This window comes from Ciconia boyciana, chromosome 6, assembly GCF_034638445.1.
Source record: "Ciconia boyciana chromosome 6, ASM3463844v1, whole genome shotgun sequence".
Taxonomy (NCBI): Eukaryota; Metazoa; Chordata; class Aves; order Ciconiiformes; family Ciconiidae; genus Ciconia; species Ciconia boyciana.
Genome location: NC_132939.1, coordinates 43,460,298 through 43,487,464, shown reverse-complemented (window position 1 = coordinate 43,487,464; position 27,167 = coordinate 43,460,298). Strand labels below are relative to the sequence as shown.

Sequence of the window (27,167 nt, the reverse complement as noted above, 5' to 3'; positions counted from 1 at the left end):
ATTTTGTTTTTAATCAAATAGATTTAAGAAGCCTTGAAATATCCTGAATCCTTGAATAAGAAGCAGTGAATCCTATCTTTGTTTTTTTTCCTGAATTCTTTGTACTGTTTTAAATTATGCTGTTGTATAACTTAACTTGTACTGGTCAGTTGTGGTACTAAAAATGAGCTATGAAATATTATTTAATTTTTGTTTCAGAGAGCAGCTGCTAGCATGGCTTCAAGGGAGGACAGCAAAAATGACAGTACTGATAAGCAGGATAGAAATGCAGAGCCAGAACAATCTCATTCTAATACAAGTACTTTAACAGAGAGAGAACCAAGTTCTTCCAGCCTCTGCAGTATTGATGAAGAGCATTTAACTGATATTGAAATTGTCCGGAAAGTCTTTTCTTCTAAAAGAAGCAATGTTAATTTTCTAACTGAGATTTTTCGACAGGTAAAGAACCTTCTTTAGAATGCAAGAATCTTGATTATTATATTGTAAATGATCATTATGTCAGGGTTTTCTTTCAAGAGCATTTGCTAAGCAGAATATTATATAAATGTACAGTTTTTTTCTGTCATCTTGCCTTTAAGGTTTAAGAATTGAAAAGTTAAAATTCTGAAATATTTTGTGTAGAATATCCCCGGTTCTTGCTTTTTTTTTAATTTTATTTCTTTAATAACCAGTTCGACAACATTTAACTCGGACTTTACAGTTCTCCATAGACAGGAATGTTTGATCTTTTCATACATCAACCCTGTAGCTATTAGAGCTCACAACCAAGCATATTAAAATAAGCCTCCTGTGGGAGTCTGCAGCTGTTCAAGAGCTGCTTTAGGAGAAATTGAATGTCCTTACTGTGATAGTGTTCATCAGAAGAGTGGGACAGATGGCTATAGAAGGTAACAGCTTCTGCTTCTGGCTTTACTGCAACCAGAAATGTTAGCTGAGCATACTCAAAATAGTGTTTCTCAACTGGAAACTATTAAACAAATTTAAACAGAGAACATATGCCAGAGTATGGAGTCTTTATTTATAATGTGAAAATACATAACTTTGAGTTCAATGTGGGAGAACAGAATAAGATAGACTTTCTTTATGCCCCATGCTATAGATCAAAAGATGAAGAGATTTTTCTGAATAATAATAAAGAAAAATACACTGTTTCAATTTAAATGCCTGACGCTAATTGCTTTAAACAGCAGAAAGCTAAACATTTTAAAACCCCAGTATATTTGGATGAAATGGATATTTTCGAATGAGACAAATAAATGTCAGAAGCTTATCCACACCCAATGTGTTGAAGAGCTTGGACATATTACTGAAGGACGTAACAGGGTTACCCAAATTCAGCTTCTGTTCAAGGGTTTAGAGTCTGAGACATTGAATGTAGAGTCTAAATTATTGATGGTCAATTTAGAAACTGCCCCCCCAGTGAAAGGAATAGCAAAGGCAATTTTCTTCATTCTTTTCACAAGGCACTCCGTGAATTATGTAGATTATTTGGATTTCATGTGTGGTTATGAGATCTCATTTGGGTCATTGTTTAGCCAGAAGTTTTCAGTGTAAGTTCATTTCTAATATGCCAGATGTTTGTAATGTTTCTAAAACATTAGGACTGAGTTATTCCAGTCAGGAGGAGGTTTCGGTTGTACTGAATAGTGGGAAGACTGTAGAAAAAAAGTTTTATGCATTTTGGACTCCAGGGTACAAAAAATGTATATGGGCTTGCAGAAGACTGTTAAACTTGATGAGTGATAGTGTGTGAGTGATGAACTTGTCAGTTGAATTCTGTAATGCACAGCAAAATTCTTTTTAGTGCGATACTGGTGTGAAATGTCCATTTCCAGAGAGACAAACAACATACCACTGTGTCAAGTGGGTGTTCCTTAAAGACATGGGCAATGAGTTTTCAACATTCACACCATGGGCTCCATAAAACTATGTGTTCGTGTAGTTTATCTGTTCTTTTTTAAATACAATTAGGGCATCATGGTCTTTGGTAAATGTATTTATAGTCAGTTAAAACCTGACTCACGTGGAAAGTTTCTGATCTGTGGCTAGTTGTTACCAGCACAGCAGATACAGCAAAGCTCCTGAAGAGGGCACTGATCAGCCGTCACACTGCCTCAAATGCACGGTTTTTTGAAATAGCAATTCTGGTGTCTTTTCAGGGAGTCATTTGTTTTAAGGATACTGTTTTGTAAAATCTCATTTGGCTCAAAATATGATACATGGCTACCAGTAATGTATGTCACTTGAATTTTTGTTAGTCGTTTAGAACTGATTTAACTCCACTCTTCCAAATCCTCTGAATGGAAGATGTAATAGAAACTTCTGCTCATTTGTTCTGCATACTTTTGATGAGTGTTTGGGCCTTAATTTCAGCAGGCTAGGTGGTGAGATATGCCTGTATGGATTCTCATATCTCTCTCTTTGGCAGTGAAGTTTTCAAAGTACTTTCTTGACAAGTTTTCTTGTTAAAACATTTTTTACATGTTTTTAGTTTACAGATTAAGAAAGTGAGCAAAAATTTAGGTTCAGGAGTAATTTATTTGTTAAGATCCTACAGCCACTGTATTCTTTTTTCCCCCTTACCCCTCAGAACTCGTACATTATAGAGCCCAACTTGATTTCAAGTATTGTAACTGTTTGTTTGTTTGTTTCTTTTTCTACTCACAGGCATTTCTGTTGCCAATATGTGAAGCAGCTGCCATGAGGAAAGTGGTAAAGGTGTATCAGGAATGGATTCAGCAAGAAGACAAGCCTTTATTTATGAAAGAACCTGAAGAAATAATGCAGTGCACAACTGTAGATTGTGACGAAAGTGTTGTTGACCACAATTCATCAGAGAAAGCAAAAGAAAGAGAAGAGGTAAAATATTGTTGGTTAATATTTGTGCGTCTTTTGGACATGCTAATAGACAGAGAAGTGGCCTCCTCGACAGATTATATGTGGTTTAATTTGATGTCAGAGCATCTGTTGGGGAGAATCAATGGTAATTAAACAGTGTGTGAATGGGCTACCAATTTGATCCATTATCTGTAGATTTTTAATGTGGTTAGTTCAATTTAACATTTCATATAGTTTTATGAACTATTCTCAAGATGTGGATTATACAGTATGCCAACCTGAAGCTGCGTAAAACTATATACAAATAAAAGGATGAGGAAAATAGTAGTTATTTCATTCAGATACTTTAAAATAATTGTTACAAACCTCTTAAAATATAGTTGTGTCTTTAAGATGCATCTTAAACATCTGTCTGCCATTGTTTATTATTTAATATCTATTATATCCTTTTTCCTTTAATATAAACCCAAAATACCTGTCTAGATATCTATGGGATTTTAAGAAAAAAATATTTTTCAGGAAAAGGGGATGAACTCCAGTCATGTTAGAAATTCAAACTGGGCAAGAAATGGCTGTTACGAAGACACTTTGCATAAAATGTCTGAAATTGATACTGAAGAGCAAAATGTACGAGCTGGAGTGCAGTCAGTATTGCAGGTATGAAATAGACTTGATATCTAATTTTAATTCTAATAATAAAGCTCTTGTTGTCGTTACATAAAGAGTGGAATATAGTGCAATAATTCTGCAAGGAAACCCATGCTCCTTCAAAGCATCTCTGAATTTTAAAAATTATTTTAGGTTTTAAAAGTGTGATGAGAAATAGTGTTAGAATAATGACAGTGGTTCACTATATCTTGATTGGCGTGAAGTAGGACAATGTATACACAACCGTTGGATAACACAGTAAAAAAATCTTTTAATTTTGCATCGACATGCATTCTGCTCTGCATCGTATCACAGCAAAAATAATTCTCATTTGAGTGCCACATTGTCAAATTATTCTAATTAAGTGTTTAATGAGAATGCTTAGAAGCTTTTTTCTTTTAAGCTATTACTCACCACGCACAAAACATCTGAACCTGGGGTTTTCCTAATCTGAATAATAAGGCGTACAGGGTTATTTTCTCATCTTTATCTGAATTACAGATTGGATGAGTACATAAGTATGTGAAAAATTTGATTAGACACCACAACTCTCTACTTCAGTGATATCCTTAAGGAATGGGAGGGTTGCAGAAGTTCCCTAATGGAAGTTTTCTAACTGCGTCTGGGAAATTTGGCAGGGTAGAAATTGTGTTAATTTCAAATGTTCAGCAAAATGCTTTACTGAAGTTGAGGATATAGAAAATCAAGCGTGTATAATTTGAGGGTCTTTGAAATGCTTTTAAGGTCATATAAAATGTGTGCATTTTATGTATAATATGTGCATGCACATACATACATATAGGTGTGTATATGACTGTAGCCTCCGTAATATTCTTTTATCCAGAAGAAAATGGATTCTAAACAAAATAAGATAGGCATGTGCATTTGCCACTCCACTGTATGCACTTTTACCATGGGTGACCATGCTAATTAGAACTTGTTATTTTTACCACAGCTTGAATGATTTCCTCAGTAGGGTTTCCTATTGTGCTGTACACTGTTATATATAGAAATAAACTTTATAACTGAAATCACTTTTAAATTCAAATACGTTACAATTATTTAAGCTTCATAATCTTTGCATACAATGACTATTTAGATTATGAAGTGTTTCTAAGAAAAAAAACAGTGAAGTATTTTTATCTGTTTGCGATGTATTACTAAGGTTTACACATCTGAGAATGCCTAGGACATTTCTCACGTTGAAATTTTTTAGACAAAGGTTCATTTGACCAGCAAATATCTTTTTTAGCCCAAAATGGAGTCAAGACATCATTCTAACCCAGTACCATGTCTGAATTTGAGAGGTTTCCTGACCTAGAATCACATTTGACTTTTTCTGTGAATCAAGAATCCAAGACTTCTGTCTGGAGTTTTCTTCCCATTTAATTCTTACATAGACTTATTTCTAGGCACTTAGAGTAGGGTAGGCTCATTAGTTGAGGCTAGTGAATGTAAAGCTGCATACTAATAGTTTTTAATTATTAAAATCCAAAGCTCTCAGTAGAGGGAAATCACAGAACCAATGATTTCCTGTACATGTGGATTAAGAAAGACAAATAAAAATTAATTGGAAATCTAGGGCTCACCGCGATTCAAATACTTCCTAAACTTCCATAAAAATATAACAACACTTGAATAGTAGCTCCTGTAACTCCTACAGTGTCCTTGCCTACTTTGTTTTCATCATTTTCATTCTGAAAGCCCTAATTCACTGTCCACTGAAGTCAACCACTTTGGAGAAGGTATCCTGTTTCCTACTTTTGGTATGCCTTACTGATCACAGTGGGATGAATGCTTTAGTTTCCCAGAACATAATACAGGCCTTGTCATGCTGAAGCACACACTGTGTACCAACACTGTTTCAAGAAGTTTAGCATATATTATACTAGTCAGTTGCTGGCTTACAGGTGGAACTTTTGTGCAGTGGACTTCTTTACTGGGACATTTTTGTCCATCATATTAAAATAACTGTATTGAGTAGTTTGTTGTACCATCTGTCTATGAGAGCAAAAATATACAAATATGTTTTGTAGAAAAAAATGGGGAAAAAATCAGTTTTATTGTTGCTTTATCATCACATCAAGCTAATTTATATTTAAATATATACTTTTGAGTGAATATGTAGCCTTTTCTGTTAATCATAGATTTTCTCCTCCTGGTCGCCATCAGCTGAACTGCTGAAAACATCAAAGTGCTTCAAGCTCATAACATCCACTCTTTTCTGCTTACAGGTTTTTATAATAAATTCTTCAAATATATTCTTTCTTGAACCTGCAAATGAAATTAAAGCTCTACTGGATGAACACACTGATATGTGTAAACGCATTCTTAATATCTACCGTCACATGGTAGTCCAAGTGACTATGGACAAGAAAACATGGTAAAATGCTAATGGTTTTATCTTAGATTATTAGTTCACAAGATAAATGTGAAAATTTACTTGGTAGTAAACACAGTAGAGTGGTATTGACTATGTGAACCAGTTTCTCTAAATCAGCAAATACATGGACTTCAATATCACAGACAACTTACCACAGGGGAGGAGTTTATCTGCTTTGTTGAAGCCAGTAGTAAGCACGTAGTTAGTTTGAGGCAGCTTAGCCATCAGCGAAAAAAGAAGTAAGCTAGGATATACAGACTGCTATTAAGGAGCTACTGATGACTTTTTTCCAGGGCGTTTTGCTCATGTGTCAAAGTGCTAAATATGAAAACATATATGAAGCTTCACAGCCTTATTTAAAAATAAACAAAAAATCCTCAGATAAGCATGGATAACTTATAATCAGATGTGGGTTGCTCTCGATCTGTAACTGTGTACAGGAGTCTGTGTACTGTTTAACTGTTTTGTTCCTTTCCAGAGCTTAAGGTGCCTAGCAAGTACAAGGGACCCAGTTTCAAATTAATTTCTATTATTTCCTCCTCTCCTTTAAATAGCTGTCTCTAATGAGGTAGTATATTGCCACTATTCTCCATTGCAAGGAAGCAGTAGCAAGGGGATTTCAAATGGCTGATTTACTCCATTTTAACTTGACTTGCATTCAGTCTGTCACTAGTATTTCCTGAACTCTGGGTAAGTAGAGCTGGCATTATATGTCATGTGAAGCTTGTCTCCTCTTGTGAGGAAATAAGGAGTAAGTTCAAGGCTAGCCACTGGGAAATTTGGAAGTAATAATAGAAACCAGATTCCAGTAGATTAGTATTTTCTTCCCCAGTTTCACATCACTGTAAAGAAGTGACTCTAGGCTGTGATGACAAAGATTGTGCCACACAAAATAATTGATGAACTATGTTAAAGATAATGTAACATTGCCAAAACCTGTCATTGATTTTAAAAAAAAAAAAAAAAAAAGTAAAAGCTCATTTTGGAAATCTAATTAAAACTGTGCCTGTAACTTCAGACCATTGAAGGTGATAGCACTTAAATTACCTGGCAGAAGATGTTAGAGGGTGACAAGGGTTCCTTACTCTTAAGTGCGAAAAGAAGATTGGAGTAATTTCTTTTGCAAGAACCCAGTTAGGCTGTTTGTGATCACTGTGTCCTGTTTGGAATGTGTTTGAGCAAGTCAAGCTCAATTATTATCTTTAAAAGTATCCTGATATATATAGAAGTATAACAAAATGGTAACTCCAAGTTTAATATTGTTTTGCAGGGAACAGATGCTACTTGTGCTGCTCAGGGTTACTGAATCTGTGCTGAAAATACCACCCCAAACTTTCTTGCAGTATCAAGGAAGAAAAAACTCCACTTTAGCTGGAAGACTTGCAGGACCTCTTTTCCAGGCAATTAAACATAAATTCGCTTTAATTAATTCAGCTTAATTTTGGCCAAGAGATTAGATGCAACAACCACTGTTGGCTGGTTTGTCAACTTAAACAATTGATCATTTTACCTAGATAATGTTAATTATCTAGGTAATTGGGTGTGGGTTAAAGAACTGGCTATATTTGTTACTTTCTGTCCTATATTTAGGGACACCGTGACAATGGTTTTTGGGGTACTGTGAAATTAAAAAATTTCCGTCCTTTAGTTCAGTTGGGATAAGTGGCAATGTGTGCAGCGTTAGCCTGCTTCCATTGCAAAATTAGCTCAAGTCAGCACAAAATCTTCTGTGCCATCCATGCCTAACCAACTGATTTTTTTATTCCTTACAGTAAGCTGCACCAGATCGTTTCAAATTTTATAGTTGCAGAGCAGTGTTGTGATGGCTTCTCTGTAAATAGGATCTGTAAAGTCTCTAGATTCTTTAGCAGGTAAAAAAATGGATACACAAGATACGAATGTGGTGAGAACTAATTGAGAACAGTAGTACAAAACTCTTTGGCAAAACTTGTAAGATACCAGAAGATCTTTCATGAGTCAAACCAGTTGTTCCTGTATCAAAGTCAGAAGCCCATGTTAACATAACACTTGATAATTCATGAAAAGTGTGTGTACTGGTGAGGCAAAGAATGTCAGGACTACACAGAAATTTCAGTGGCAGTTAGAAAATTCTTTTTAAGCAGTAACATTTGAATGTTGTCATCTTATGTTCGGAACCCAACTTTTCTTTATTCTTTTAGACTCTTATAGTAGCTTGGATCAAAGCGAATCTAAATGTGTACATCTCTCGAGAACTTTGGGATGACTTGCTGTCTGTAATGTCATCGCTGACATACTGGGAGGAGCTGGCCACTGAGTGGTCACTGACAATGGAGACACTAACTAAAGTATTAGCTAGAAACTTGTATAGCCTGGACCTCAGTGACCTGCCATTGGATAAATTAAGTGAGCAGAAGCAGAAAAAACACAAAGGCAAAGGTAAGACAACACTGTATACACATCATTTGAATTTGAGCTGGGGTAATGAGATGTTGGGCACAGCAGAATTTTGGTCTAGCCTTTTTAGTACACCTAACTAGGCATCTCTATCACCTGAAATAACCCAGTTTCTTTAAGGTAAGGCTGCTTTTTAGAACCACCACAAAATCTCTACATAAAGATTCAGTCCTGCAAATAGTTAGGCACGTATGGAATGTAGTTCTTAAAGGTGTGTTGAATTTAACCTAAAATGTTACACTGTAGTGGGTTATGCCATTCTCCTTTTATCAAAGCAATTAAATAGTTGAGTCCCAATCATAACTTCTTGAAAGTAACAAAGATTACACGTCTGGTAAAAATTAGGTAGCTAGCAAGTGGCTATTGCAAGCACAATTAGAATATTGATCCTGAAATGCAATGAATGTCGTTTAAAGATGAAATGCAAGATGAACATAGTTTTGTTTGGGTTCTAATTCATCACTAAGCCATGGTGAAGACAGGTTTTGTCAAAGTGACCTTGTTGGACTGTTTAAGAGAAAGGGTACTTTTAATAATCCATATGAATGGTACCATTTTTTAAACTGATTCCTAAACAATGCAGGAGATACTCTGTAGGACATAATATGGGGAGAGGAGGTGGCTACTTGCTTATAACAGTTCTGGAATTGTTAAGGGACAGGAAGTCTGTCCTCCTGGATAGAGTGCTGGATTGAGAGTTGCAAAACCTGTATTCTCTTCCCAGATCATAGACTTTCTGCATGTGACCATGAGCAATCACTTCTGTCTTTGTTTGCACTTTTTTAAAACATGGGTAACGATACTGTTCTCCTTTAAAAAGTGCTTTGAGATCTAATAGTGAGAGGCAGCATTATATTTAGGGTGAGTAATAAAGATGGGAAAAAAAAGTGTAATTTTTAGTCTACTTTTTAATCTCTCTGTATTCTGATTGATGCGGTTCTCTAGTCAAACCTGAGGGAAGGTACTTTCTACAATGTCCTAGGGTTTGTCAGTGAGAAGTAATCTATGTGGATGTTAATTTCCCTCTCTTAAAGAGAATGTTCCTGTAGGCTGTTTTTTGCTAAAAACATTTCACATGCTTCCAAATTTCTCATCTCAGGCAAAGGCATTATTCACAGTTTCGTTTTGTTCTTCTGGTGTGTTACAACTGGACAAAAATACATTTCTCTCTAGTTGACCCTGAGAGGTTGTTCCAGACCATGTATTTTTGTTTTCCTATACTATACAGCTTTCTTCTTTTTCTTGCAAAAGCACAGTTTAAAAAAAAATCGTAGTCTGATGTGAGATAAGAATGTGTATAGTTATTTGAATGTAGGCTTAAAAACATTTTGAATCATCTCTATCACCCATACAGAGCCACATGAGAAGAGTTTATGTTAGCCTTCAGTAATAGAGTTCCAGAGAAAGCCTCTGTTGTTAAATGTGAGTTGCAGAGTTAACTCCAGCTTTGGAAGTAATAAATATCATACAAATTATGCCAAATTTCTTTGGCCCTGTTCATTTGTAATAATAATGAACATGTTGTACCAGGGCTCACTTTCCAAGAAGATGCCCTTTTAGTGAGTGTAATTGTTTATCAAGTATAATTTTGGATTATATGAGTTCAATGTGGATAAGAAAATACGTTGCAAATATTCTTTAGATCACTTTTTTTTACATACAGTAGTTTTTGATAGCTTCTCATATGAGCTTTATTTACTTCAATGTAAATACCAAATCTGAATTTGTTCCATGTTTTCTTAATCTTAGTATAGTATTTTTTTGTGAATTGCCAAAGAGCCTTGTTCTCTGAGCCCATCATTCCATTTTTTTGCTTTTGCATTTGGTGTTAAAATATTTTATCATCTTTATTTCTTGTTCCTCAAATGTCACAAAATTACTTGGAAAAAACCCCCACAATATTAATGGTCTTGTAATGTATGATTTTGTGTGTCTTGTCTAATAGGAACAGCAAAGGAAAAGTTTCTATAGTTACATGTTTTCATCAGGGTACAGCCTTTGTAAACCCAGTTTTCTTGTGGTTTTGCACTTGATTGATCAGAAAAGAAAATCACAATAGTTTAATAGCACCCACACTTCTGAAAAAGTTTGAGTATCCCTCAGTGTTAATGCTGGCTGAGTGGGTTTATATATTAAAAAACCAGTAATGAGCAGTTTAGGGTTTAAAATCATGCTTGCTTTGATAACATAATTTATTCTATCCAACTTTAAAACTCTTTGAAAAAAACACAACTACAAATCTCTGGTGATACCAGAATAGAAGTGAATAGATTTGCAATTCTATTTTCGCAGGAGTTGGGCATGAATTCCCAAAATCTTCCGTTGATAAGTCCTTTTCTCGAGGCTGGAGCCGTGATCAGCCTGGACAAGCACCAATGAGACAACGCAGTGCTACAACCACTGGCTCTCCAGGAACAGAAAAGGCAAGAAGCATAGTACGGCAGAAAACAGTTGGTACGTATCTGTAAAAGCTGATATAAGTAACATTTAAGAAAGGGTAAGGAATTAGTAACTGACTTTTGTAGCGACATGGATAACTTCTTTCCCCAAAAGTATACTATCTGTAATACTTAGTTAAATGTGTAAATTATGCAGCCTTATGTGCTTTAAGGTAGCTGAATAGCTTGTGGTTACTAGAATGACAGTTTCTGCAAATGAAAGTAATGCAGTTGAGTTTGAATCTTGCTTATTGTTAATGAGTTTGATGACATGCTTAAGTTGGATTGGAAAAATAATGCTGTTGTATGTATATGAAAGAGAAAAAAGCTGGAGTGGTTTGAGCAATGGTATGGATAGGTGGGTAATAGAAGGCTTTTTAAGTGTGTGTTTTCATAAACTGTGCACAAAATAGGCTGAGTATTTTCCAACTGTGCAAAGAAAAATGTGAGAAATACGTATATATCTGCATAGTTTATAAAATGTGTTGTCTTTTACTATACCCTGAATCTTGCATTAATGAAAGATTGGCACGTATGTGTGCAATTCTCCATTTCTTAAGTCATCTATTTCTCAACTTCATTACTTGCAGATACTCTTTCCTGTGTTAGAAATGAGTGATGCTAAACAGTGCTTTATGTGGATTGCTCAAAAGAAGACTCATTTATGTTTGTATGATTTGCTTAGAATACCTTAACATGAACTGGACTACAAATTTCTTTACTCTGTTGTCTCATCTTGATGATCTCAGTGCTATCCCTTATGTGAAGGAAAATTAAGCTGATTTTACTTTTTTTACTTAAAAGAAGAACCTTTTAAGGAATATCTCTTGCTTTTTTTACTATCTCTGTAGTAGTAGTGGCTTTGGTCATTGTGTGTTATTGCTTCACTGATACTTCTTGGAAGCAGGTACATTCTGACAGTTTTAGAAACTGGGGGTGCATATTGGCTGTTGAATATATAATTATGTTAGCTTTTCAGAAATTAACATTTTCTTTCAAAAAATACTTGCAATTAACTTTTTTAAGTCACAGAGGTTATTTAGCCAAAGTTTTTATTTGAATATTCTTCAAAATTCTCCATTTTAAAAATTTGTTTTCTCATAAGGCTTTTGTTGGTGTGGGAGAGTTAATTGTTTTATAAGCAGTACAGACACGTGAGAAAATGAAGTCACTACTCCAAAGTTTCCTGTGTTTTTCATGCATTCAAATACTACACAGCTTTTCCTGTATCTCATGCTGACAGCACCTAGTTTGACTAAAGTTTTCCTTATGGATCACAGATACTTTAAATGTAATTTCTGCTTCTCTGTAGATAGTCTGTGATGAACTGTTGTGGTGTTTTTGTTTTAAATCTTAATTGTCTTAACAAGGTAAAGCTCATGTTAAAATTTCTCCTTCCCAAATTGTTAATATTTCAGATATTCTGTCAGAAGGTTATATTGTTTGGTCAATTTATTAATGGTTTTGTTTTGCTGCTATTTGAAAGATGGCTATTTATATGATGTTAGCCCTAAAATGGCTGAAATTTATCCTAATCAAGCTATATATTGACCTGGTTAGCAGCAAACTAATCTGATTTTAGTTTCACTGTACTTTAGCTTCCATGGTTTTGTTCCTTTCCTCCAATTATCTTACATATTTGATATTAATAAGCCAAGTTGGTATTACTGTAACCAGTTAAAATTTCAGCTCTGTTCATATTGTAGAATACCACTTGTGGCCAAGCATCGTAGCATTAGTAGGATGATTTTAAAAGATGAAAAGCCCAAAAAGAGTTGCCAGAGCCAGAATCCCAAACTCTTCAGTTTTTTAAAATGTTAATGAAGATATGTTACAAAAGCATATGTCTTAACTGTCTGCAACAGTTGCTTGTTATTTTCTCTCAGGTCTGCTAAGAGAGCTGTTCAGATGCTTCTTAATCTGTGCCAGTTAACACAGGGTCACATAATAAAAGAACTGGTTTATAGTCACAATAATTTACATTTTCTATAGAACATTTTGCTGGTCAGATCTTCTCCTTCAGTTTAACGTTAGCTCCACAAGCTAAGCCTGGAATTGAGTCAGACCTCAGATACGTTGCATGATATCTGATATGTAGTATATTTCCTTTGACTGTGAGTAATATACTCTTTATATCTGAGTAGGGGGGATGTGCATGTTGAATATCGTATGGTAAGAAAAAGCTGGGGGTTCTTTTCCATCTGTTTTATGTTGTACACATTTTGTGTACATCTGTGCACCTCTATTTTTTGAGCCATCCTCATGCCAGCACACATTTATTGCTGCACCAAATTTGTGTGTATGTGTGTGTTATTCAAATAAAAATCACAGCTTTTCTGATATGCAGTGTATACATTTTTAGCCTGAACTTATGTAAAGTAATTTTTGGAAAAGGGCCTTTAAACATGATATGCATATGGGTTGAAAAATCTTCTGTAGGGCTAGATACAGAATTTGTGGCTTAGGCAGCAGATTCTAGTCCTATAAAAATATCAGATGAGAAAGAATTTACTAACCTATTGTTCTGCTTTTGTCTATAGACAACAGTGGAAGGTTATAAACTGTCAAATAACTAGTCCACATTCTGGTATTAAGTGTGCCTCTACTTAACTACGTAATTGAATGTGACGCATCTTATTTAAACTAATAATTCACTGAGGTGACATTTTCCTTTTACAGCATTTCAAAGTTAATTTCACTTTCAATAATAATACACTGCAATTTTTCCTTCAAAAGTTTCCGTAAATTTCCACCTTCCAAACTGTAAATGGATTGTTCTGTGTCCCCCCGGCTAGTATCAATGTAATATGGTGGAAAAGATCCAGTCAAATTACAAGGGATGCTTCATGTTAAGATTTGTAATCAACACAATATCCAATCTCAAAAGCTTGGTTTATTTAGAATTGTAGAATCATTTAGGTTGGAAAAGACCCTTAAGATTTACTATGTAGCTTGTTATTTTTTCTCTTGCCTACATTCTTTTTAAGATGCACAATGATGAATGTAATGCATCTAACTATCATCCTATCCTGAATTTTATTATTGTCTCTCTTAAACAAAGACATGTTAAAGCCTTACACCTAATTGCCTTTTTTTTTTCTTTGGTTTCTGTCTTATAAACTGAGTATAATAGAGAATAGCTTCAGTCTTAAAATGTTTGTCTTTCTGAATTGTTTTTTCAAACTGATGTTAAGACTCCACTTAAGTTGTGCTGCATTTGTCAAATGTGTTTTCTGCTCTATGTACATTGACCTGCCCAAGTTATCTGCACGTTGCTGTTAGGGACAATTCTTTAACCTGATTTAGAAGTGTGATGTGCTCAACTTTCACTGCACTCCATTCAGATCAGGAGCACTAAGATTCTAAGTCTATATTCCATGTCGTTTTGAAAATATATATAGAAAAGTTAAAAGACTGACAATATTTATGTAAGATGCACTGAAATTTCCTTAAAAGAAGTTTATCAGCAACTATTTTAAAACAAGTTATCAAATTTGCAACGGTTTGAAAAGGAAGCTGCTTGAAATAATGAATATTACTTTTTGAAGAACTTCAAGTGTACTTTGAGATTGAATGCAGTATCGGTTCTTGCTATGTCTTACTCTGACAAAGGAAAACAAATGTCATAAAGATTCATTTCAAATCTATTGGAAAAGCTGCAGATAAAACTTTGATCCTGATGCCACAATTCTTATGTAAGTTTTCCATTCTGTAGGCCTGTTGGCAGGAGATGAGATATGAAAAGGTGAATTAGGATCAGTTTAGCAAGATTTATCCGGTATCAATTAAAAGCCAGACCCTATGGATAAGAAACAATTGAATCCTTTTTGTTGTCAAACCATTTCACTTCAGTCACTTCATTTTTAATGTGGAACTATAACAAGTTGTATTGCAAATTTCTCCACACAGAATTGCTCATTTCTCCTTATGCTTTTTGAATGTCTTTTGGAGAATCTTGATTTCCAGAGTATGGGTATGTGTAAAATTCAGAGATACTTTTTCAGGAGTAAACCAAAGGAAAGTAGAAAAATGCAAATGTAGTGTAAGTTGCTTTTTCTGTTAAAAAATTTCAAGTTCTGAGTGCTTGTGGAGTGACTTTAACTTTGATTTTTCAACCCCTGATGCAATGGGAAAAAAAAGTGTTAATTAGTTTCTTGATTATGAATGCAAAATCTCTGTAATCGTCATAAAGGCATTGTTGCTGCTTTACATAAAATTTAGAAACTCAAAATGTCTTATGTGTCCACTGATTTTTTTCTTTCTTACAGCTCTGCCAATATCTGCCGTGCTGAAGTGTTTTAATTTTTGAATTTTCTTCCTTTTTATCTTTGTTTTCTCTGTTGCTGCTTTTTCTGTGACACAAGCCTTTCATTATAGTCACTCTTCTTTTTTCCTTCCCCACTTCTTTCTTTTCCTTTTTAAAGCCATGAGAAGCCGATCCATTGGTGAATGTGCTCTGCCATCGGCCTATATACGCAGTGCTAAAAGTGCTCCTGTTCTGATCCATACTTCCAAACCCTTCTTGCCTGATATTGTTCTCACTCCCCTTTCTGATGAGCTTTCAGGTAGTGCCACCTCTGCTAATTTCTGCACCCCCTTTATCACTTTTTTAAACCTTCTGCTTTCAAATTCTGCTAAATCATTATATTTTTCAAAGTAAAAATACTTGGGGGATGGGGGGAGAGGGGAAGAGATTAAGAATTAATATTTTGAGTTATGTAAAAATACCATGCTATTTTGCAATTCATTCTGGAACTGTTGGAAGTTAGTGCTGTGCCAATGTTTACTGTCATAAAAGTGAAAATTAGAGAAATCTCTTGCTTTTTCAATTTATTGGTAAGCAGTAATATAGCATCTGTCTACCAGAGAGTACAACTAATCTAAAGTTCTTATTTGTGATGAGTGAGGGAGGAAAAGGAAGAACATAATTTTACTTTGACTTGCCATTTACATCTTTCTACATAAATTTTTGAATTCAGTGTCGTAGATGTTGTGTGGACAACCATGGTAATGATATACTTTTGCTCCTAAGAAAAAAAAAATGTCTGAAGTATATGGTATCATATAATATGCTTTACAGTATGCCTTTTTTCATTAATATATAAAAACATAAAAAATTCTATACAGTTTGGAATTCTGAAGTGCTGTGTTTTGCTGGTGTTTTCCAAATGATCCATTTTTTACAGAGTTGTAGTTTTCCTCAACATTATGTTTGGTCCAGCAAGGTGGTAGGCTAGAAGTTTGACACTAGCTTTCTTTGGATAATTTTCTTTGACCAAATGGGTTCAGCAATTAGAATTAGCACATATTTTAAAAATTAATGCATGAAAGTTTACAGATACAGATAATGTCATTTTTTTTCCCATGCTGCAGCTATTACATAGGTGTAAATTAGTAGTGTGTAAGGCTGACAATCATATTATGCCTTCGTCTCAATGAGTGAAAAAAAAAATGAAAGCACAGTGGGAGGACTATATATACAGTCAAAACTGTGTACAAATATAAGGACTTAATGGCAGTAATTTTTAAGGGAAGATATGTTCTTTTATTTTCTGTCTCTCCTGTCTGCCTTTATTATCCAAGAAGTACCAAGAACTGCATTTTCATAATTGTGTTTTGATGTGTGTCCAAAATTAAGTCGTCTTGTTGTGAAACAGAAACGTGGTGCCTTAGTATTCAATCTGAAAACATAAATGGAGAATCAGGAAAGTTTGAGGAACCCACTCCAGAGATAACAGGCTTTCACAAAGAAAAATTACAAAGTATTTGAATGCAAATCTTGACACGACAAACAAAGAATAATAGAATACAAATTATATGTAATAAATTAATAAACATGAGTACAAAGGATATCTCTTCTGAGATATAAATTATTAGAACTTAGAAGATAGGGTTTTTTATAGGAATGATACGTGAACAACCTATTAGGAAATAGATCTTACCTGGCTATAACATTGTTGGAAGTAGTCAATTCTTAATGAAGATCTTAAGAGCACATGCAGAAGGGAATGAACTGTCACAATGAACTATTATTTTGCCATATAGTCACTGACACTTAATTATCCTGTCTTAAAGAAGGCAAAAGTGCTTTGCAGTCAATTTTATCATCCATGTTTCTGAAAAGTCCTGGCTTGCATCTTTCTTCTAATGTGTCCCAAACCTGATGGCTCTCTTGCTATTATCCTCTTTGTTGATACTCATCCGATACAAAAACTGCACGACCAATGTAATTCTTAAAAGTGAAATAATTTTACAGACCTTTGCACTTCTAACATAGAAAAGGTCCTAGGCGCTTCCTGGCTTTGGTGTCTTCTCCAACAGATGGGTGTTGAAACAGCTTCATGATGTGCCCAAGAATCTTGAACATTGCCAGAAAATTAAAAAGCTCTAGTGAGGAAAAGCAAGCCGTTAGAGTGTTGATGGGGAAGTAGCAGAGTAAAGGAAAAACTGTCTACCGGATCAGAGTGCATTTTGCTCTTTTAATTTTATGCATTTTTTATTGCTCTCTCTCTCTTCTTTCTTTTTTTTTAAACATGGAACTTTATCTTTTTCCTTGCCTTTTCTTCTTACACTAAATATATTCTTTTCTGAAAGCCTTCTGTGTCCAGACGTACAACATGTAATTTGGGAAGTAATCAAATTGTTTCTATCATAAGTGTACTTTAGGTAATGCATGATGTTTAGCTTGCTGTGACAGCCCTTCCTCTTATTTCATGATTATATGAATATCCCTGTTATCCAAACTGACTTTCGGATCCAACACAACTCAAATGAGAGGATGTTTCAAATGATTCCAAAAGAATAGGATGCCCTAATCAGAATAGGATGCCCTTCAGTTTTCTGAAGTAGTATTCAGCTCCTTTTTTTAGCTGTGAAACTCCTCATTGAAAGATTGACTCACTGAACACTAGTGAATCTTGACAGGTAGTGCAAAAGAAAGCATTTATGCCAAAACCTTTACCTTATGTACGGTACAGTATATTAATTTTCAAGAGGAAGGCAGAACACCCCACTAGAATTTGTTATGTATTGAGACATAATGTTTCTGCTTGAAAATCAGTCAGTAGGCTAAGAAAATTTATTGCAAAAGCTCAATATTGACATCTAGTCATCTAGCATCATAGAGGATGCTTTTCCTAAGATTGTAATTCCTTCATGTAGTTTTTAAGTTATGCTGTATTTCTATGTGCAGAATATTTATGACTTTTCAAATAGAATCCAGAAAGTGGAAGTGGAGATTTATGCTTTAAGATGTTTAGTTAGTGAAGTGATTTAGTGTAATGCAGTTGTTGCAAATCTGCACTATTTCTAAAAAGAACTTTTCTTTTAACCTGTTAGAATCATAGGAAATCCAGTCTTACACGTTTACAGGATAACTAGCAAAATAATGATTCATTCCTGCTCCTGTTGAGGATTTTCAGGTACAAGACCGCTTGTGGAAAAAAGTGTTGGTGAGATGTAGGCAAGATTCCTGGAAGCACTGGGTCAAATGGCAGTCTAATGAATTGCAGGTGGGAGATTTTTCCTTATCCACTGGGACTAAAAGAATCAAAGGAAGTATTAACATGAAAGGGAGACACATATTATGCCTTTAGAACCTTGCTCCTTAATCAGTAATTAATCATTAATATAAAGAAATCATAAATGTAATGTCAGTATGGCTGTAATTATTCTCTAATCCCAGAAACTCACAGAATGAGTGTGTTCTTGTAGAAGAATCAAAATGAAAGCTGAGAAGCAAAACGTGTTATTTTTTCTCCACTTTCTGAACTAATTTTCCATGATTAAATATAATCCTGTCCCAATGTTATATGGGAATCTTCTACTTGCACTCACGCTTTCTTGCCAGAATGTGTGTCTCCATGAGTTTGTATTTTCGCATATCTGTCTCCCACTTGATGCTGAAAAACTACCTTTTCTTTCTGCCTTCTAGCAGAAAAAGAAGAGGTAAGGTTGATTTAAGGAAAGCTGTGATTGGGTGAGATTGGCTAGAACTACCAATTTCAATCTCTTCCTCACTGTAACGTATTAGGAACCAGGGCAGCGTTTCTCCTAAGTACGTGCAGTGTGTGTCAGATACACAGCCTTCTGGCGCACAATTGCAATGTAGTTAGTGAAAACTCCTTAGGAATTGATGGTGTCCCAATTTGACTGTATACCTGTGTGCAAGGGTGAGCCCCGGTTGTGAAGAAGCTGTTCACTTGGGTTTTTAAACATTGTCTGTATTTTCAGTGCTGATATTGCAATAACAGTATATTTTTCATATCCTTAATTTCTTCCTCTGTTCTACAAAAAAGAAATCTCTACTGGCACAAGCACCACACGTGTGTTTGAAAATGTTTGTGTACTTGTATGTGCTAGTCATGCATATGTAAGCACCTAAAATTAATACTGGATCAACATTGAAATAAATCTAGCTGAATTTATTTCAATGTGTGGAGCTGCTTGGCGTGCATTTGAAGTTCTCCATCCAGTAATTTTTAACATCCTAGAGAATCATAATCACTGCATGCATGCACAGTATGCAATCCTCAGGCTGCTGCTTTAGATAAGCTTAAGTTTATAGAAGGTATGAAAGATTAATATTGAGGGCTCAAGATGAGATTGGTGTATCATAGTTACATATATGAATCTCATATAATACTATCATACATATTTTTTACTGAACCCTATGGTCCTTTCTTTGCAGCTGTAAGAAATAGCTTTGAGGCTATATAAGCATAACCTGTGTTAATCTCTGCCTAAGTCAATAGAGAGTTTGAAATAACAGTTCCAACTAGAGAGAGACACCATTCATTTCAGAGGGTATTAATTCATGTAGTTAGTAATAAGTTGAACAAGAACAATTATGAGAAATCTGTTGCTTATCAAAGCTGAAGAGAGAGGAAAGGGATAATAAATTCTGCCATGTATGATGATTTTCAGTTCGTGTTTATTTTCTGAAATAGCTTGGATGTCTACTCTCTTTTTCCAATAACAACCTCTCTATTTCCTGTCTAATAGCTTCTTTACAGTTCAGTAAACTTTGTATCAGGCCAAACTTTAATTTTCAAATTTTAACTTATCTGAAAAATTGAGCGTGGAAATACTACTTGTCATCTTCCAACACATACTTTTAGTTAAGTACAGATGTATCTCATTCCTCCAGTGTGTATGCTTTGCTCAGAAGGAAAATATGAGAAAATTCAGCTCCAGCTCTCACATTCTCAGAAAAGTGTGAGCACTTTAAAACAGGTTTTTAAGGTTACTTCAGATTATTGTTATTAAGTATTACTGAAATAGGTATAGAGATTCTACTTCATAGAGATCCATGAAGTAATAATTTGAAATATTTATTTTGGCAGTAACACATCAGATACAGGTGAGGGAAAAGGGCTTAAATTTTGTGCTGATTTTAAGTAAATTCACCATTGCAGTTCTGAAGATAAACCTTCTAGATAGAACAACAAGGTAAGTCTGTTTATTGTGATAAGTCTGGTTTTATTTATTTACACTTGTTGGTGTTCATTTAAGCTCTTTATTGTTATTCCCAACTTTAAAAGCATATCTACAACTTTTTAAGTGGTAGGTAGTAAAAAATAGATCTGGGGAATAAGGGATTCTATCAAAAAGAAACCAACAGAAAATTGAGAAAGCTGTTTTTACCTTGCTGTTCAAGTGCCTTTCCCATAAAAAGACTGCAAGGGATAGCTCAAATTCTTGTAATTAGTCGAATTGTCTGTAAGAGATACTTAGTCTTGCATATACCAGTGATTTGATAGTGTGTAGTGTTCCTATAACATATCAGGAAATCTGAAGAGGAGCGTGAAGGTTCTTTATTTTGGTGGATGATGTGAAGTGGGCTGAAGATACTTCTGTACAATTCCTAGGTGATCCTTGTTGGAACTGCAGCTTTCATTACAGTTAACTATGATTTGTACTGATGATAACATACTAGTCTCAACGGAGACAAGGCATCACTGATTTAAATGGTCGTAACAAATGTTCTGATCTTTTCCTAAACAAAAATGGTTTTATTCTAATGTTAACTGTTGTGAGGCTGCAGGATGTTTTTCAGTAGCAGAGTCCTTAATTTGGTAACTCTCATAAGTGTCACATTTGCTTGAGTAAAACTGGAAGAAGAAGGGGAGGTGAGCCTCCATTTAATATTTAGTTTCGCATTTTGAAGATGAGAGACAAAACATCCTTCCAGGGAAAAAGGGTATCTCTTTAAATTATCTGTTATGTATAGTCATCTTTGCCGTATAGGGCCAGCTCTTCCCTGTCGTTTAAAAGCTTTAGTCTTTAGGTATACACTATATTACATATGCCATAATATTAATAATTGTATGATAGTATTCTTTCTGATATTTCAGTAATGTATATATATTCATACAAGTTAAGAAAAAACTAATAGTTTGCCACTTCAATAGATAATTGTAATTTTCCAGAAAACTTACTTGTTCTCTTTGGAGTTGTGCATTTTTCTGAAGATGTACATTCCATGATGGGTACTACTATTAAGCTAATTTGTATTCCAGGTAACCATTTCCTGAACAAGCTAGCTGGAATAATATTGGTTGAATTATTGAACTTATTGGCACAGCCCTAGCTTTAACTGTATTTCCAAACGTTCCATGGTCTCACTGTTTGTTCTCATGCATGTTAACATTTAAAACTGTGTTCTGATGGTCTAACTCATTTATATTACATTCTGTACTGGATATTATGTGCCTGTGTTTTTAACACTCTAGTATTGGAAAAAATATTGTTGTTGTACTTAAGAAAACGAGGCTCTGGACTTTCCTGGCTTTTAAAGTCACGTAATTAGGATGTAGTGGTAAATAAATATTGTCTCTGTATGTAAATTTTAGTGCATGTTACATATACTTTTTTCCTACAGACATTGACGATGCTCAAATTCTTCCACGTCCACCTCGAGTCAGACATTTTTCACAGAGTGAGGATGCTCCAAGTGAAGTTTTTGGTGCATTAAATGAGGAACAGCCACTGCCACGAAGCAGCAGCACCTCTGACATCCTGGAACCGTTTGCAGTTGAACGAGCCAAAGGTGCAGTTCCTGTCATTGACAGTTCATCCCATCATGCTCCAAGCTTACAGAGTTCCACTGAGACCTCTTCAATGCATAGATCCACTGAAAGCCATATCACTGATACAAATAGCAGAGAGTCCTCCTTGGAAGTTGGGGATAGTATTTATGACCATCTTTGTCATTTAATAGGGCCGGTAGAGTTTGCAAACACAGCCTTTGAACAAAGCCAGTATGTTGACCTTGAAGGTGAAGATGATCTCCTTTCCTCTCTGAGAGAATATCTTAAAGAAAAAGAAGAACTTTGCGGTAACTTTGAGATAGATAAATGTGAGGCTTCTGCTCACGAAGTTGATACATCAGTAAATAGGAATGATAGATTACCACTGGATGGATTAGAAAACAGAGATCAGACCGGTCAATGCACGAATAGCATCACTGTTACAGAAAGAGCCGATAACACAGAGCTGCACCTAGAACAAAACCAAAGTGGCTTTATAAGTAATATTGCACCTACTCAAGTAGACATTTTTACAAGAAATCAAGCACTTGATAAAGCCAGACAGTTAAATATTGATAAACAGTATGAAAGTGTGCTCGATCATGGGTCAAGTAGTCCTAGCAGCAAAGAAGGGAAGAGATACCTGTACAGGCAAGCAGCCACTGAAGCTGATGTAGATTTAGCTGTGGAAGCAGCAGTAGCTGAAAAGCATAAAAGTGCCCAGTTTAATGAAAAAGTAACCAACTCACGTGTTATGCATGCAAAGAAAATTCTTCCTAAAGCACAAGTTAACCCTCAAACGCCTCACATCACAGGCACAAACAAGCTGTCACCAACTAAAAGGAGTATATCTGAAACCGTAACTCATAGGGCCAAAATCATGAAAATAACGACTAAAAAAAGAAATAGCGTTCATGTTACTTTTAGGCCATCTACAGAATCGGTTCAATTTTACAATCCTCTTGAGAGCAAAGAGGCCGCTTGGAAAGCAAGACTTCGTAAACTCAGTGGCTTCAGTAGTAGTGGTAGTGGTAGCAGCAACACCAGTGCCAGTGCAAGCACCAGCTCATCGGCTGTCACGGAGCTGGTTAGACCTGGAATATATAGACCTCTAGATGCGATCAGTGCTGCTTCAGCTGGTAGCAAGCAAATTAAGGAATCTACAGAAACTCAAGCAGCCATGTTGCAAAAAGAAGGTATTGCAGTTAATCAGTTCCATAATCGTAGTGCCTTTAGAGCATCAGGTCAGGAGTCAGCGCAACAGCAGGGCTCCCTGGGTGGTGTTTATAAAACTGTTGTACATGCTCTTTCGAAGCCGAAGGCAAATGTTTCCCCACAGAGGCAGAACAGAATGCCAGCAGAGGCTCCACTGAGGGATCTGTACAGTCATGTAATGGGCTATTTTGGAAGGAAAGCTGCAGGTGAGCACTAACAGTGTGCAGAGCGCAAAAGGAGAAAGGCAGCACCAGTTTGGCTTAATGCAACTGAAGCAAGCTCTGATAAGCAATCAAAAGGCTTTGGGATGATCACTGCTTTCCCTGTTTGGTTATGCATGCGCCTACAGCCAGCTGATTTTTCTCCCAGCATAAGTTACTTTTACATACTTTAAATTACTAATTTCCCTTTTCAAGATATTTAGTTGAACCTCTTTGCTGCTGAAGACCATCAGGTTAGGGAAGAGGAAGAGACAGTAAATGACCTAATAAAGGACTAAGCCTTGAGAGTTTTGAATTTTCATCTACCGTGCAGAGTCTTAAAATTCAGCCTACTGAATGATTGGCATATGCATATTTTATCAGAATGTGCTATTCTACTCTGAGTGTAGTTTGTTTGTCAGAAGGACCTGGCTCTCGACCAGCTAGGTTGAACTAATTGTATTTCTGGTTCATTTAGTGTGTTTTCTTCTTCCTCCTCCTCCTCTTCCTCCTTTTCCTCCTCCAAAACAAAAAAGCCCTCAAATTTACATTTGGAGGTCAGTTTAGATAACTTATTTTTAAAAATAGTCTTAAATGGAAATCTCCTGTTACTGGAATGATTTCATTACGACAGATCTCTGTGAGTCTAATCATAAGGTTTTGTTTGAATCTTTTCCAAAACATGCTGTAGGGCTTTCTGTATTCATTCATCAAAATGGATGCAGTTACATCTTGGCAACATCTTTCATTGCTTTCTTTTTTCTTGGAATTGTGGATGTTCATGAAGGTCTCATGATAGTCCTTCTCCTGCTAACTATGAGACCTCTGTGGACTGATCAAAAAAGAAGGCTGTCGCTCTAATATCCATTGTCTTAGTTCACATCTTAAATAACCTTAAATGAACAATAAATTAACTTTCAGCAGTAATGTAGGTTTTCTTTTTTCCCATTGTTATGCTGGCATGATTAACAGAGGATTCTGTAATGCATCCTGCATCGAGATGTTAATGCCACCTGAGGGCAGTCTTTGTAAGCATAGCTCCACGAGAGCATGACTGTCATGGGTCTCAAAAAAGCGATTTGCTTCTCTGCAGAATATAGACTTCTGAAAAAGAGATCTCTAGAAAGCACTAATTTGAGAAGTACATTTTATTTGAAATCTGTAACATTTAACAGAGCCTCAATATTAGAATAAACTACACTGTGGTCTCATGAGAGATGACACTGAGGGAAAAATTCTTACAGAGAAAACATGAACTGGAATAACTTGAAGACTTTAAAAGCGAAGATCATGAAGTCAGGTGTAACAGCCCCAGTTAAATATGAACAGTATAGTTATATAAAAAATATAACACCGATAAATGAGTGAACTTAATTATACTTGTTTATAACCATTCACCATCCAGAGTTTGAATTTTCATTCCATGTACTAGCATGTAATTTTATTACATAAGATTTTCTTTGCACTATTTATACTAACTGTATACAGTGCCACATTGATATTTGTCATTAGTACATATTACAACCTAATTTACTCTTTCCACTACATTGCTCTTCATTAGGAATGCAATGAAGAAGGAGCCTCTAGGAATCATATAAAATTTTTTTGATTTATTACTTATTTTTTTGTGATATGGAGGAAGAATATGTGCTGTATCCTTAAAACAAGCATTAACAACTTTGAGTAGTGCTTACCTATAAGCTTCTTGCTCTTAAAGGTGGTACTGGAAATCGACTAACCCCTGCTTAAGTGGGAAGAAGAGGCCGTACTAATTCTTAAAGTAGAATCTGCTTTAAAAGCGGGAAATTCTTAAAATGCATGTTTGGCAATTTTGATTTTTTAAAAATTTCTGTTAATTAGCAGGGTTTTTTCATTTTTTACCTTTTGTTTTGAAAATGTCTTGATGTGTTCTTTACTATATACAGTTGTTCGTTTGCTTTTAGCTAATAGAGAGGACATGAGTCAAAAGCTGCACCCTATTGATAGTGATATTGGCAGTAGCAATACAAATGTTCCTGACCTCATGGATGAATTTATAGCTGAGAGACTCCGCAGTGGTAGTGCACTGGTAAGCCTTTAAACTTCTTACATTTCAGTATGTGAGTCTGCATATATGCGTGAACTTATCTATAATGTTATAAATCAGTTCACTAAAACATATTTTTCTGGATTTTATGAATCAAAAAGAATTAAGAATATCACTTAATTATTCCTTGCCTTTGACATAATTTTATGCCATTTGTGTTTTCACATTGATTAAATCTTCATTGTGGAAGCAATGCAGAAGTTACTGTCAGGTGAATAGTCTCACTGAATTAAATGGCCTTAATTGCACCTGCAAAGATCTTTGTACACGGACAGTTTCAGAATAATAGTTTATACGTAAATTTGCAGTCCTCAGTGTGCTGTAGTATGGTACTATTCTCTACAGGTATGGTCAGTGCAACAGTCTACAAAGCTACACCAGTATATGTTTTTCCTTCATTTTTTTATTTCACTTACAAGTGTTGAATAATTTCTTGTAAATAGTTCTCTGCTAATTTAACCAACTTTTCATATGCTTTCTTCCTATACTTTCCCTGAAATGTCATGTTGTTTGGAATGTCATTCATAATGAGAAATTTTAATCAATTTTAAGTCAAGAATTTCTGGTTACTGTTGAATGCTTGCAGAACAAGACAACTGATTTGAAGAGAGAAGTGTTTTATTAACTAGCAACGAAAGGGGAAATAGTTAAAAAAAAAAAGTTGCAAATTAAGAACAGAATGGGTAACAATTTAAATGTAGTGTTTCAAAGTTGTTCCCTTCTTTTTTCTGCTTAGAATTCTTTAAGATTGTTTTTTTAAGAAGGTCACTTTAAGACATGCTCCTGTAGAAAGTTGTCAACAAGTAGTTCAGTTGTTGCTAATAAGGGGCAGAAGAAGATTCTTCAAAGCGATTAGAAAAATTCATTTGTTTGTCATCATCTTTTATAAATGGCAAAGAGAGGACCTATAGAGTTTGTCCAAATGTATGCTTTTTTTCTCTTTTGTATTGAACTCATGTTTATGAAACTTCATTGATGGTGCAAAGTGTTCTTGTTAGTAAGTCTTGAGTTACAAGACAAAAATGCTAACTTGAAGTCTATAAAAAAAATGTTGACTTAGTCTGCAAATTAATAAAACAGAAATCATCACAGCTGGCCACAGAAGAGCAAAAGAGAGTGAATACTATTTGTTTTCACATAGATGGGCAAGAATATTGATTATTAATAGTTCAGATAAGAGAACTGATACTTTCCTTAGGTAGCAAAAAATAGCCAAGATAAGTTTGAATAAATATTTTGAAACTGCCGCTGATTTTGTAATCTAGCATGCAAAAATAGATATGCCTTCTTAAAACAGAGTACCAACTTAATTAAGATTAGTTTTAAGTTGTTATATCTATTGAATGCTAAAACCTTGTATCATGAAAAGCTTGTCAGTCTGACTAAATCTCTAGTAGTAAGGTAGTAAAAGAATAGAGAAGTGACTGGGCCTAGTGTAAAAGGAAGTCGTCTTCAGCCTCATAACGTGTAAAGATTTCAAGCCATTTGTCGTGGTTTAGCCCCAGACGGCAACTAAGCACCACGCAGCCGCTCGCTCACTCCCCCCGCCCCACGGTGGGATGGGGAAGAGAATCGGAAGAGTAAAAGTGAGAACACTCGTGGGTTGAGATAAGGACAGTTTAATAGGGAAAGCAAAAGCTGCGCGAGCAAAGCGAAGCAAGGAATTCATTCACTCCTTCCCATGGGCAGGCAGGTGTTCAGCCATCTCCAGGAAAGCAGGGCTCCATCACGCGTAACGGTTACTTGGGAAGACAAACGCCATCACTCCAAACGTCCCCCTCTTCCTTCTTCTTCCCCAGCTTTATATACTGAGCATGACGTCATATGGTATGGAATAGCCCTTTGGCCAGTTTGGATCAACTATCCTGGCTGTGCCCCCTCCCAGCTTCTTGG

The 27,167-nt window shown here is 35.3% G+C and overlaps 1 protein-coding gene across 8 annotated transcripts in view; it reads left to right on the top strand.

Moving 5' to 3' along the window:
* The window catches only part of RALGAPA1 (Ral GTPase activating protein catalytic subunit alpha 1), a 139,220-nt gene that overhangs the window by 27,719 nt on the left and 84,334 nt on the right, over positions 1–27,167 (top strand). For 5 of the 8 annotated variants that reach the window (XM_072866137.1, XM_072866133.1, XM_072866134.1 and 2 more), the window contains 9 exons: positions 199–438; positions 2,668–2,859; positions 3,358–3,495; positions 5,721–5,869; positions 7,140–7,269; positions 8,050–8,287; positions 10,598–10,759; positions 21,626–23,194; positions 25,132–25,256. In XM_072866137.1, coding sequence (XP_072722238.1) covers positions 199–438; positions 2,668–2,859; positions 3,358–3,495; positions 5,721–5,869; positions 7,140–7,269; positions 8,050–8,287; positions 10,598–10,759; positions 21,626–23,194; positions 25,132–25,256 — 2,943 coding nt within the window. The remainder of the gene's footprint in view (positions 1–198; positions 439–2,667; positions 2,860–3,357; positions 3,496–5,720; positions 5,870–7,139; positions 7,270–8,049; positions 8,288–10,597; positions 10,760–21,625; positions 23,195–25,131; positions 25,257–27,167) is intronic. The other 3 variants (XM_072866138.1, XM_072866136.1, XM_072866135.1) reach the window with 1 other exon arrangement.